This window comes from Gobio gobio, assembly GCF_949357685.1.
Source record: "Gobio gobio genome assembly, chromosome: 12".
NCBI lineage: Eukaryota > Metazoa > Chordata > Actinopteri > Cypriniformes > Gobionidae > Gobio > Gobio gobio.
Genome location: NC_137105.1, coordinates 39774003 through 39786577, shown reverse-complemented (window position 1 = coordinate 39786577; position 12575 = coordinate 39774003). Strand labels below are relative to the sequence as shown.

Below are 12575 nucleotides of genomic sequence, written 5' to 3'. Positions count from 1 at the left end.
ACCTTATCTGACCCTGTATAAGTATGGATGCTGCCAAGTACATCCAAAATCTTGAGGAAAACCTGCGTCCCTCTGCTAGACAGCTGAAGATGGGCAGGTCATTCACCTTCCAACACGACTGTGATCCTAAACATAACGCCAAAAGAACAACGTAATGGCTTAAGAATAGGAAGGTGAATGTCCTTGAGTGGCCAAATCAGATCCCTGACTTAAATCTGATAGAACATCTGTGGATGGACTTTAAGAGAGCAGTGCATTGCCGCTCACCACAGAGTTTGACTGAACTTGAGCAATTCTGCAGGGAAGAATGGACAAATATTCCCCAATCTAAGTGTGCAAAGCTAGTACAGACATATCCAAAAAAGTGTAATGGCTGTAATTAAAAGCAAAAGGTGGCTCTACGAAGTATTAAATCAGGGGACTGATGACTTTTCCAACCCTGTTATTCTAGTTTTCAAATTTGTAATAAACCTCCAGAATGTTTTTAAATATTATTTTCACTTTGATGATGAGGGTTATAATGTGAAAAAAGGTGAAGATTATCACAGGGTACGGTGACTTTCTATAGGCACTGTATATATAGGAGGTCACAGTGACCTTATTCAACTGCATTTATGCCCTGATCATTACTGACTAATGGCGGAAATGATTGGGAGCAATGACTTTAAATGCTTAAAGACTGAAAAATCTATAGTCCAATGCAGGTTTCATTCACTTTGAAGAAGCTATAACTAAAAATAACGGGAATTTTGGCAAGTCTCGATAATCTATATTTCAATTATCTCAACACTTGGTCCATTTAATGCAGTGGTTCTCACCATTTTTGGCTCCAAGGAACCTCACTGTTAAAGACCCCCATTATTTCCATTCTTTGATTTCTATTTTAGGAAAGTGTGTTTCCTGAGTCTACAGACATACCTGTCCAGCTTTGCTGAAACGATGACCGGCCAGTATCATGTGGAAGGCAAACTTCCTCACCATGGGGCTGCGCATATTCATGAAGCAGTGAGCCGCCTGCTCCAATAGGAGTGCACTCCGCAGGTCAGAGTCCTATTAGAAAGTAAAGTGAATTTTATGTGAGCAGCATGACACAGAAACAACAGCTCGGCCAATAGCTTAAGTTCGGGGCAGGACTTGCCCTCTTATTTGAAATGTTGTCAACTTCAAGCACTTTAAGCACCTTGTACGAACCAGTTGCCTAATTAATGGGTGATAATGGCAAAGAAATTACTCAAAAAAAATGTGGTTCAGTTCTTCAGTTGTAGATGTGTCAACAGGGACTTGAGCTCACCTCACTGGTCATCTTGATCAGAAGTGTGGCAGCATCGGAGTATTTGGCCTGACTCTTCAAAATCTCAGCACTTAAAAGACAACACCGCTCAGCCAAAAGCATGTTTCTGTGGCGCAAGAACAAAAAAAACTACGTCTTACACACATTATATACATAAAACATTTACAGGCAAAAAAAAAAGATCCTTTCATCAAGTGCTCAAGTATTTAAGCAACATAAACTGTCTGGCCAAAAAACAGAAGCAACAACTAAAATTAGTTTTTTTATATATATTATTGTTCTTACTTGCACACGTCTCTGTATGTCTGAATGGCTGTGTCCATGTAGTGTGCTGGGTACGGCCTCGCTGCCCCGCTCTGCAGAAATGCAGCGACAGCAGCCATCTCCTGTAGACACAGAGGTACCAGCCAATCACTCAGAGGCGTTTTCAGACAGTATTACTCTGATAACCACACAAACAATGCCATTGACCCTATCTGTGGAGCTTATTTCAAGCAGCAGCTGCGCTACGACTCTGGCGTGCGTCTCACCAGCGCTCCCGCGGCATACATCATGGCCTGGTCGGAGAGGAAGTCTTTCTTGGCAGTGTGGTAGCAGTTGTAGGCCAGCTCATAGTGCTGAACTAGGAAGCAGAGGTCGGCCATCTTCCTGATTTGAAGCTCTGGAGCCTCGGAGGGATAGCTGAAATCACAAGAGCCAATAATCAGATGAGATGGATAAAAGAACAACAAAAACATTGACATGTGTTCTTCAGGTCACTTACAGCAGCCCTGCAGTGTTCTTTAGCTCAGCAATACTCTTCTCTGGGACCTTCCCTCCACCAAACAACTTCTTAGTGGCGGAGAAAAGAGATCGGCTCAGACCTTTTCTCGAGACAAGCTAGAAAGGGAAATAAAGAAAGATGAAGACTAAGTGCAAATAGCAATAGATGCTATTTAGACTAAGTGTAAATAGTGATAGATGCTATTTACACCAAGTGTAAATAGCAAATAGATTCTATTTAAGTGAAAATAACATTTTCTTAGCGATGGATGATATTTACACTAAGTGCAAATAGCTGTAGATGCTATTTATTAAGTGAAATAGCATACAAAGTGAAAATAGTGATATATTCTATTTACACCATGAAAAAGTAGCAGTTCTTTGCAATATATGTGTAAATAGTAATTACATGCAATTTATACTTTATTTTGACAGATACACTACCAGTCAAAAGTTTGGAAACTGGACTATTTTGATTGTTTTTGAAAGAAGTCTCTTCTGCTCACCAAGGCTGCATTTATTTGATCCAATTTAAAATAACTTGTTTCTATTTGAATATATTTTAATGCAATTTATTTCTGTGATTCAGCATCATTACTCCAGTCTTTAGTCACATGATCCTTCAGAAATCATTCTAATATGCTGCTCAAGAAACATTTATTATTATCAATGTTGAAAACAGTTGTGTACACATTTTTTCCAGGATTATTTAATGAATAGAAAGTTCAAAAGAACAGCATTTATCTGAAATCTAAAGCTTTTGCAACATTAAAAATGTCTATACTGTCACTTGATCAATTTAACGCATCCTTTCTGAATAAATGTATTCATTTCTTTAAGTTCTTTCCCAAAAAAAAAAAAATCTTACCGACACCAAAACTTTTGAACGGTAGTACAATGTTACAAAAGCTTTCTGTTTCAGATAAAATGTAAAAAAAAAATATATATATTTTACACAACTGCTTTCAACATTGATAATAATAATTATAAATGTTTCTTGAGCATCAAATCAGCATATTAGAATGATTGCTGAAGGATCATGTGACACTAAAGACTGGAGTAATGATGCTCCAAATTCAGCTTTGCATCACAGGAATAAATTACATTTTAAAATATATTCAAATATAAAACAGTTATTTTACATTTTAATAAGATTTCACAATATTACAGCTTTTTTTGTATTTTTAATAACATAAATGCAGCCTTGGTGAGCAGGAGACTTCTTTCAAAAACAATCAAAATAGTAGTTTCCAAACTTTTTACCTGTAGTGTACATAGGCTACTATTTGCACGTTGGTATTGTTGTACATAAACAGGATGCAATAATAACAGTGTAAATTATTATATTTATTAATATTATTAAAATGGATGCCACCTTAATGGGATAATAAAAGCCCTCCCTACACCTACCCCTACCCAATAAATGCTTTTATTATTATTAAACATTTCGTTAGGCACTTTTTTTCCACTTTTAGAACCTTTTCTTAATGTTTATTGAAATTAAATGCCTTTCCGATGTGATATGTGATGGGAAAAGAGAGAAGACCTAGAAAAACCTAGATCCTTAAAGGGTAACTTCAGTGATTTAGCATTAAGCTTTGTATTTAAACTGGGTCATTTATGTAGTAGACATGTGAAATTATTTTTGAATTTGGTGCCTTCTAGACTGAGAAAAGACAGAAATTGTATTGTCGTCTCATGTGGATGAAAGACAACAACTCCCAGAATGCACTTGCTTCGCTGCCCTACGAGGCCACTCCGTACACCGTCGTTTTGATCTCCATAGTAATACAATCATTTCGTTCAGTTAGAGAATAAACACTACAATTAAAAACTGAACGCGTGTTTTCAATAAAGTGTGAGTGAGCCGAACGAAAGTGATGTCACAGATGCAGCAGTGTCAGATTTCCTTCATCACGAAGAGCAGAGGTAACGTTAAGCGCCAGTCTGGCACGTTTTCAGATCGCATATGGAAGCTAAACTATCACAGGAATTCATTGAAAAGTTGAAACACTCACTTTACTCTGCACCGCGCTCCGTTATTATGAATGTCCGTTCGGCCGTCTGTCTTAACGTTACATTCTGAAAACATTCTGGGCGAGTTGAAAACATGCGGAACAGCTCCATCTAGTGGCTGTAGTCTTTGCCTCTGGTCAAAAATCCTCTGATGACGCAAATATACGATGACGATATTTGCGTCATCTGAGAAATTTTTCCAGAAATAAAATGCATAATTCTCTCGTCTCAGGGGGATATGAGGGGGGAAAGTACCATAATTTGAATATACTACCGGGTTTCTACTGATACAAAGCCTAATGCTAAACCACTGAAGTGACCCTTTAAGCCTTCCGCTTTACTGACTGCCCCACTTAAGACGTTGAAATATCCGTGTTTTTTGTTTGGCCCAACCAGGCATTGTTAGGCGGAGCTAGTGCGAATAGCACTTGCCAACAAGACACGCTATTTGCACTTGGAGTAAATAGACACTCCGAATAAATATTAACAGATCCTTGGCTTGTACTCTTAGATGAATGTATTATGTACGAACGCAGCCAAGATATGCATATTTAAAAAAACGAAAACAGCAAATACAGTAAATCAACATCAAAACGACACTGAAGACTGGAGTAATGATGCTTAAAATTCAGCTTTGATCACATAGTATTACATTTTTTTCTTATTAAATATATTTTAAAATTAATTATTTCTTTCTCAAAATTTTACTGTGTTTTTGATCAAATAAATGCAGGTTTAGTGAGTGTAAACATTTAAAATCTCAGACCTCAAACTTTTTCTTTTCCCCAAATACAGTATATACCGTATTGTTCAGAATATAAGACAATGTTTATTTCTTAGAAATGCATCTGAAAAAACGTGTTTGTCTTATATTCAGGGTCTTGACTTTTACATGTCAATAATTCACCCGCAACAATAGGTGGGGCCAAATATGCATAAAATGAATGCCAAGAGTGACAAAGAAAAGCTTTCTGTCTAAAAGCCGCTTAACTGTCGTGTTTACGTGCCTTGCAGACAGGACAAAACTTCCCTCGAGATTTTAAAATGTAAGACGCTACCCAGATCTAACATATAATTTGTGTGTGTTAACATACCTGGTCATTTAGTTGCCGTATGTTTTTCTCAATGTGCGGCAGTAATCCTCTGAAGGTGAACTCCTGGATAAACTGCCGGATGTGGTCGTGGTCATTTAGGGTCAGGCAGGTTCCACGAGGGGTCGGGGGGTTGTGAGAGGTCAAGCTGGCCTGTTTTTGGGGTTTCATCACATCCACACTGTTTACAGACTGACTGGGGTTGTTGCTGGGGTAACCGGCATCAGTGGGCTGGTCCAGCTGCAGAGGATGAGTCTCTGAGATGCCGTCTGCAAACATGAGTGGAACATCTAATTAACATTAGACCGACATTTCTCATCAATATGAGGTTTATAGCAAAAATCCCTGATAATGGGATTCATTTGGAATGGACTAACCTCTAACTGAAGGATCAAGACCATCTTCCTCTGCACCGATGTTGTTTTCAACTGCATTATTCACTGCAGCTTCTTCATACAGCTCCTATTAAACATCACCAGAGTTGGGGAACATTTAATTTGGCAAATTTTTCAAATTTAAAATTCAATTAAAATTCAAATCATTACATTATACATTTTTCATATCAGACAACTCTCTAACTTCAATATTCTAAAATAGCAATCAAAACAGATTTTAGATTTACCAATAGTTCACCACACTGTTTTCAGATAAATAAAAAAATAAAGAAATTATAGCAAATAAAAGTATTATATTATAGCAGGGTTTCCCAAACTGGAGTTTGATGAAAATTGATGAAAATCAAGCAAGCCATTATTAAAATGTAAAATTAAAATAAATAAATAAATAAATAAGTAATGCTAATGTGTTGTTAAATTATTGAAATGTGCTACTTCAAGAAAAAAATGTTATTATAGAAAAATAATAATTATAATATAATAATAATAATAATAATAACAAAAAAATCAAATTTAATTACCAATTTGTGATGGAATAACACCATAAAAATGTACATTATTATGTATAATATTTATTTTAGTATTAGAGTAAAATATTTAAGTGGTCTTCCACCATGGACCATAAAATAAACATATGAAATAAAATATTACATTATTTGTACCCTGGATTTGCAAGATGTATGCCATAGACTGTAAAAAAAATCATAAACAGTCAAAATAGTCATGGAAGATGAGGATATTGGACCCTCAGAGTCCAATAAAAAATATTGCCCAGTTAGATATGAATATTAAAATGTAAGATCAGAGGTTATATCAAGCTAGTGTTACTTTCATATTTAGATACATATGTAAGGCAGGAGGAATGTGACCGAAAAGATACAGCATGGAGGTTCAGGGTTGTTCCTCTTGAAGTCTGGACCATTTTTATATTTTGCTTAAAATAAGTATCTACTAAAACAAACATTTTGAAAAATACAACAACAAAAAAAACCTTATCATAAGCAGAAAACAAAGTTAACTAGTAATTTCAAAGTTTAAGCTGTCTTTCCTTGTCATCTACAAACAATTTTCCCAATTACAACATTGTTTATTACGAAATACTTTTAACATGCTGATAAATAATGCTGAATTTAGATGAAAAACGTTATCACTAACCAGGCTTAAATTGGCTTTCATATATGCATGACAGATAAAAATAACTATATTTGCTGCCTTCTCATTTTCGGCATCAATCAATTTTGCAGCTCACTGTGTTTCAGCTACTGTTGTTAAAATAACCATGTCATCTGCAGCTCTTAATGTTGCACTTTAACCTCTTTAGCATGAGAGAGAAGGCTTGAATGAAGCTTGTTTTGCTCTAGATAAAAATATTAGAGGATGTAGTGCCAAAAGATAATTACCATAAATGGCCCTTAAAGGGATAGTTCACCCTGAAATGAAAATTACCCCATGATTTACTCACCCTCAAGCCATCCTAGGTGTATTTGACTTTCTTCTTTCAGACAAATACAATCGGGAGATATATTACATTTTTTTTTTTTTTTTAAGGGGTTAGGGTTGGGGTTAATTAAGGTTTCTGAAGTGAAGGGATGCGTTTGAGTAAGAAAAATATCCATATTTTAAGCTAAAATAACTAGCTTCCGACAGACGGCCGTACACATGGATTTACGGCGACATAGTAACCCCTAACCTGACGCATGACGTATTGACGAAAGTGGAAGTGCAGAGGATAGAGCAAAACAAAACACAGGTCACGAATTAGAAGTCTAAAACGAGAATTTCAAAAGACAAATGTCGGAGGATTTCGATATGAGAGAAGGAGGGCTTGAATTTGTTGCCCAGCCCTATTTGTTTAAAACGCTTACGCTACTCCCACATTGGGATAACTCTATTTTTCTTACACAAACACATCGCTTTGCTTCAGAAGGCCTTTATTAACCACCCGGAGCTGTGTGGAGTAGGGGTTGCACTAGTCGACTTGAATGCTCTGCCATGACGCTTTAAGCTTGACGTCGACTAGTCGCTGGCCTATAGAGGGCGCAACAGGATAAGCCATTTCCTGACATGCAGGCTGCCAGGCTCTGTTTCCAACAGTTAAAAATTACAAATAAATACATACTCAGAGAGCTCTCCACAAGACATGTTTGTAATTTGGAAGCTCAAAATTGATCGGGAGAATGCACGCTTATTGTACAGGTCAGTTAATCACCATTCTAAATGCATGCTGCATTGTAACACACACAGCTCGCACATCACGCAGAGATCGCGCGCCTTACACAAAACCATTCAGTAGCGCAGAAATGTATCAACACTGTTCTGTGATGCATCACTAAAATAGCTTCGAAACTGAAAAGTTATAACATATATTTCTTAGTAACTAAAACTCACAGCTTATTAGTAGAGAGACGCTGGCAAGTAGAATTAATTCACACGCAATCACTCTCTCCATTAATGCATTCATATACATGTAATCTTTATTGTGCTACTTTATCTGTATCTGATTCAGAACGAGCAGAAATCTGTGAGAAATATAACGACCCAAAGACTGACACAAAAGCTGTTGTAGTAGGAGCAATAACCTTATGGGCAGCACTGTGACATAGGCCTATGCCATAGCTGTCCTGTGCATAAGAAAACTTGTGTTCGCGTCTCAGCTCAAGGTTCAGGGTTATTTGTTTATCAATGACGTCATCAGCGACTAGTCGACGTCGACACGACTTTCATCACATAAATGTCGACTTGAAAAAAATCGGAAGTCATTCAACCCCTAGTGTGGAGTACATTCATGATGGATGGATGTGCTTTTTTGGGGTTTCAAAATTTCATCCTCCATTCACTGCCATTATAAAGCTTGGAAAAGCCAGGTCATTGTTTAATATATCTCTGATTGTATTCATCTGAAATAAAGTAATATACACCTAGGATGGCTTAAGGGTGAGTAAATCATGGGGTACTTTTAATTTTTGGGTGAACTATCCCTTTAATGCTTGTGGTGTGAAACGCTCCATTGTTCTGACGCGCTGCTAACTGTAATGTAGGAATGGTAAAATGTCAAATGTCTTGCGGTGTGGTTAGAACCAAGCCACGGTCCGCCATTTGAGGATGCCTGGTTTACGGCATCAAAACGTTTGGCTCTTGGCAAGAAAACACTGCAATGTTGACCCGACTTTATGATGATAATCAGAAGTTTATGAGTTGTATGTTCAGTGCCTGCAGTGAGGTTGTGGCACTCACAGGGTTGTGCATGCTGGTCTTGTGTAAGTACTGACTCCAAGGGTCCGGCATCTGTTCGTCCGCACCAGTGCTACCGCTCCGGGAGTTTATCTTGAGCAGATAGCAGCCCTGAGTACCATACCGCTGTTTCATATCCTCGTACACGGAGTCCGCCCTGAGAGACACAGGGATAGACATCATAAATACATATGACAGCCTAATATCTCTCCCCACTGTCAGGTTATCTTCTATTCATCAGCCCTTGAGGCTGCAGTCAGCACACGATTACTGTGATTGGCAACTTATCTGCAAGCAGTATTCTCTGAGGAGGAAGTGGATAGGACAGCAAGCATGCCTGTCGCTCAGCTGATGTCAGAAATTAATATAAATAGAAAAGTGCATTGCAAATGCAGTTCATGTTGTCTTTAACTGGTTCATTTTTATTCTACTCGCGAAACTTTCTCTAATTAAATGTATGCAATTACAAAAGAAAAGCAGAAATGTTTTCTCCCGAAATCTCTTTTGTTTTTTAATCCCTGAGGCAGGGTTGGATACATGTCTCCAGTGTTAATCAACTCTTTTCGTTTAATTACAGAATCAGAACAAGCAATGGGAATATCAGACGCTTTGAACAACATTTGGAGTAAAGAGCATTTATGATTCACTCTGCATTGGTTCACAGTTCAGCTAGAATACTGAAGTGGCTTAATTAATAATCATATTTCAGTAACAGTAACAATGAATAAATCTTGCATGTACATGTAGATTTATGCAAATGCACACAATCACACTAATAGTACTTTTTCCTGTTTCTTTTGACCTCTAGCTTGCATAATTCAAGTAGAATTGAATTGAGCACCTAAAAAATGTAAAAACTGCCTATAGCAAGAAAACCCCCAATTATTTAGAGATGAGCAAAATCTGCCCCAAACCGATCACCGGTGATCACCGCAAGACGCATGCCGGTTAGAAACGTGTCCGAGTGTGGTCCGATTTGCTCTGATGTCATGCTGACATGTCAAAAAACTCTCGCGACGGCGAGGCGGCCATGTCGGATTCTGCAGTCAGGCACAGTTCCAGTCTCCAACTGTCCGACTTGGATGCACTTTTTTCACCCCCCCCCCTCACCTACATTTCAGGCGAGGCACTTCTCAAACGAACTTGATTTCATTCAGTTAACTATGAATCTGATCAAGAGCGGGGCTTTAGTCAATCGGGAATTGATTGGATGGCTGTGGATTGCAATTGCTGTGATGTCATGTGAGTGACAGGTTGTCCCGCCCTCATGACAGTAAAAACGTCAGAGAAGAATTTGTGTGGGAGTTGGAGGGGAAGTTATTTTGATTAAAGATTATGAGGGCACATGAATTGAAAAGAAAGTGATGTGCACATCAATCATTTATAACAATACTGAAATATACTTAAAAATAAGTTGAATTCACTAAGGAAATACCCGAGAACTTAAAGGCACAATATGTACGATTGTTGGATTCAAATATCCAAAAACCACTAGAACAATGTTTTATATTTTGTTGACTTGTGTACTTACATTATCCCAAATGTTTCCAAGAATGTATAAATCTAGAGAAATAAGCAATTTTAACCAGGACATGGTCTGTGTCCGTGCGTCGCCTATCAATGACTAGGGATGGGTATCTAGAACCGGTTCCAACTTGGCCAGAACCAGTGATTTGATAAGAAGCTCGCATTTCGATTCCGCTTACAGGTTACTGCGTGCGCATTTTATTGTGATTTTTAAACGCTGCACGCTGTTTCCTATGCTGCAGACACACACACACACACACACACACGCGCGCACACAGAACGGCTTCTCATAGTAAATGAATAGTGCGCGATAATGAACCGAGTTCTCTTCCTCGTCTTTTTGCACAGCACGCGAATGGACAAATAATGAACAAAAATGGAAAAAAAGCAGTCGGTTATGTCGTTGACGGCAGATCTTCTTGATGCCGTCTCTATGATAACGTTAATCAAACAACAAAAGACGCACACTGTTTTCTGTGCCGCAGACACACAATTTTGCACAGCACGCGCTTGGAAAAATACACACAAAAATGTCAAAATACTCTCGTAACACAGTCAGTTATGTCATCGATGGCAGATTTTCTTGATGCCGTCTCTATGATAACGTTAAAGGATTAGTTCACTTTTAAATAAACTGTTGCTGATAATTTACTCACCTCCATGTCATCCAAGATGTCCATGTCTTTCTTTCTGCAGTCAAAAAAAATAAAAGGTTGATGATGAAAACATTCCAGGGTTTTTCTCCATATAATGGACTTCAATGGGCTCCAAACGGTTCAAGGTCCATATGACAGTTTCAGTGCAGCTTCATAGGGCTTTAAGCGATACCCAACGATGAATAAGTGTCTTATCTAGCGAAACGATCAGTTTCTGCGAGAAACCGAGCAGTATTTATGCTATTATTTTACCTCTTATCAGACGAACGTGATCATCTCTGAGCTCCGCCATAACTTCTGCTAAGTGAGGTCAAAATACGAGCATGGTCATAGATGTATACATGTCTCATTAGCGCCTGCACGGATCAGTAGAATGAGGCATCTAGATCGATATATATATGACCAGGCTCGTATTTTGACCTCACTTAGCGGAACTTATGGCGGAGCTCAGAGATGATCACGTTCGTCTGATAAGAGGTAAAATAATAGAATAAATAGTGCTCGGTTTCTCGCAGAAACTGATCGTTTTGCTAGATAAGACCCTTATTCGTCGTCTGGTATCGTTTAAAGTCCTTTGAAGCTGCACTGAAACTGTCATATGGACCTTGAACCGTTTGGAGCACATTGAAGTCCATTATATGGAGAAAACCCCTGGAATGTTTTCATCAAAAACCTTAATTTCTTTTCGACTGAAGAAAGAAAGACATGGACATCTTGGATGACATGGGAATGAGTAAATTATCAGCAAAAGTTTATTTAAAAGTGAACCAATCCTTTAATCAAACAACTAAAGACGAGAAAATGAATTAGCTGTTCTAGACAGAATAACGTTTAACTATATTTGTAATGTATAGCCTATATTTTATCAATAAAGTGCAGTGTTATTTTACATTTGATTACAGTTTCGGTACCCACCTGAAAATGTTTATTTCAATCATCTTTGTTCAATTGTATTCATTTGTGCAATTGATAATTTGTTCTTTTTAAATTACTGAGTGTTTACTTGTCTTTAATATCGCTTGAAATTTATATTAGCCTTTTTTCTTTTCTTTTTTTGCTAGGGTAGGCTATTTTTAAACCATAGGCAAAATTTTTGTTCATGGTATTCAGCTACAATGAAATGTTTTGCAATAATAGCCTAATAATAAATGTGTTTTTTACCCTATTGGAATCGCAATTAGGAATCGATAAGCAGAATCGGAATCTATACCCAACCCTATCAATGACATCATATACCCGCTTAGTCCCACCCTCCGCTGAGACATGTCATGAAAGGAACAAATGTCGTTTTGAGGGGGGGGGAGGTTAAGGTTTTTGATTAAATTTTACAAGGGCATATGAATAAAAAATAGATAAATAATAATGTGCATGGATAAATCGTTTATAATAAGCCCTGTAACATACTGTAAATATATAAAGAAGTCAATTTTTATCTTTAAATAATGACAGCATTTACATTTTTGGGTGAGCTATCCCTTTTAACATCATGTGTGGCATGTCCAAGAAAAGTGAAAAGGTGAAGGCCAAGTATCCCTGATTTAAAGGTGCACTGTGTAAATTTGAGCAGTATCTAGCGGTGAGGTTGCAAATTGCAAACGCCCACTGC

General features: G+C 37.6%; 1 protein-coding gene across 1 annotated transcript in view; it reads right to left on the bottom strand.

Moving 5' to 3' along the window:
* The window catches only part of trappc8 (trafficking protein particle complex subunit 8), an 88563-nt gene that overhangs the window by 49719 nt on the left and 26269 nt on the right, over window positions 1-12575 (bottom strand). Inside the window, exons 6-13 of the mRNA XM_079830767.1 lie at window positions 8790-8943; window positions 5538-5622; window positions 5164-5429; window positions 2055-2170; window positions 1822-1972; window positions 1577-1677; window positions 1292-1397; window positions 919-1050 (exon numbers count right to left, since the gene is read on the bottom strand). Of these exons, the coding sequence (XP_079686893.1) occupies window positions 919-1050; window positions 1292-1397; window positions 1577-1677; window positions 1822-1972; window positions 2055-2170; window positions 5164-5429; window positions 5538-5622; window positions 8790-8943 (1111 nt within the window). The remainder of the gene's footprint in view (window positions 1-918; window positions 1051-1291; window positions 1398-1576; window positions 1678-1821; window positions 1973-2054; window positions 2171-5163; window positions 5430-5537; window positions 5623-8789; window positions 8944-12575) is intronic.